Genomic DNA, 447 nt, shown 5'->3' with positions numbered 1-447 from the left:
GCTTGAGAAGCGAGAAAAAAAGATAAAGGAGACAAAGAGTGAGAGATGTATAGACCAAAATGCAAAAAATGCCTTAAGCAATCAAAACTCATAAGAAAGAAGCAAGCGCCCCTGACCACGCCGTCCCCCTCAGCTTCATCCCGAAGGCGACGCTGGCGGCGGTGATCATCTGCGCCGTGCTGCACATGGTGGACTACGAGGTGCTCCTGCCGCTGTGGAGAAGCAAGCGCATTGACCTCATCCCTCTGAGCGTGACCTTCGTGGCCTGCCTCGTGTGGGGCCTCGAGTGGGGTATCCTGGTGGGCATCGGGGTCAACCTCTCCATGCTGCTGTACTCCATCGCCACGCCCACCGTCAAGGTCACGACCGTCCTTCCCAACGTAAGTCCTGCGAGGGCGGGGCCTCGGGGAGGCAGGAAGGGGTCGGGGGTTTGTGGGGAGGGGGGTT

At 58.8% G+C, this 447-nt stretch overlaps 1 protein-coding gene across 1 annotated transcript in view; it reads left to right on the top strand.

Annotated features, from left to right (window-relative positions):
* LOC119591775 (sodium-independent sulfate anion transporter-like) overlaps nt 1-447 on the top strand; it is a 31961-nt gene that overhangs the window by 21014 nt on the left and 10500 nt on the right. The window contains exon 8 of the mRNA XM_037940521.1: nt 134-380. Coding sequence (XP_037796449.1) covers nt 134-380 — 247 coding nt within the window. The remainder of the gene's footprint in view (nt 1-133; nt 381-447) is intronic.

The sequence above is a fragment of the Penaeus monodon genome, chromosome 29 (assembly GCF_015228065.2).
Source record: "Penaeus monodon isolate SGIC_2016 chromosome 29, NSTDA_Pmon_1, whole genome shotgun sequence".
Taxonomy (NCBI): domain Eukaryota; kingdom Metazoa; phylum Arthropoda; class Malacostraca; order Decapoda; family Penaeidae; genus Penaeus; species Penaeus monodon.
This window is presented reverse-complemented; position numbering and strand designations above follow the sequence as displayed.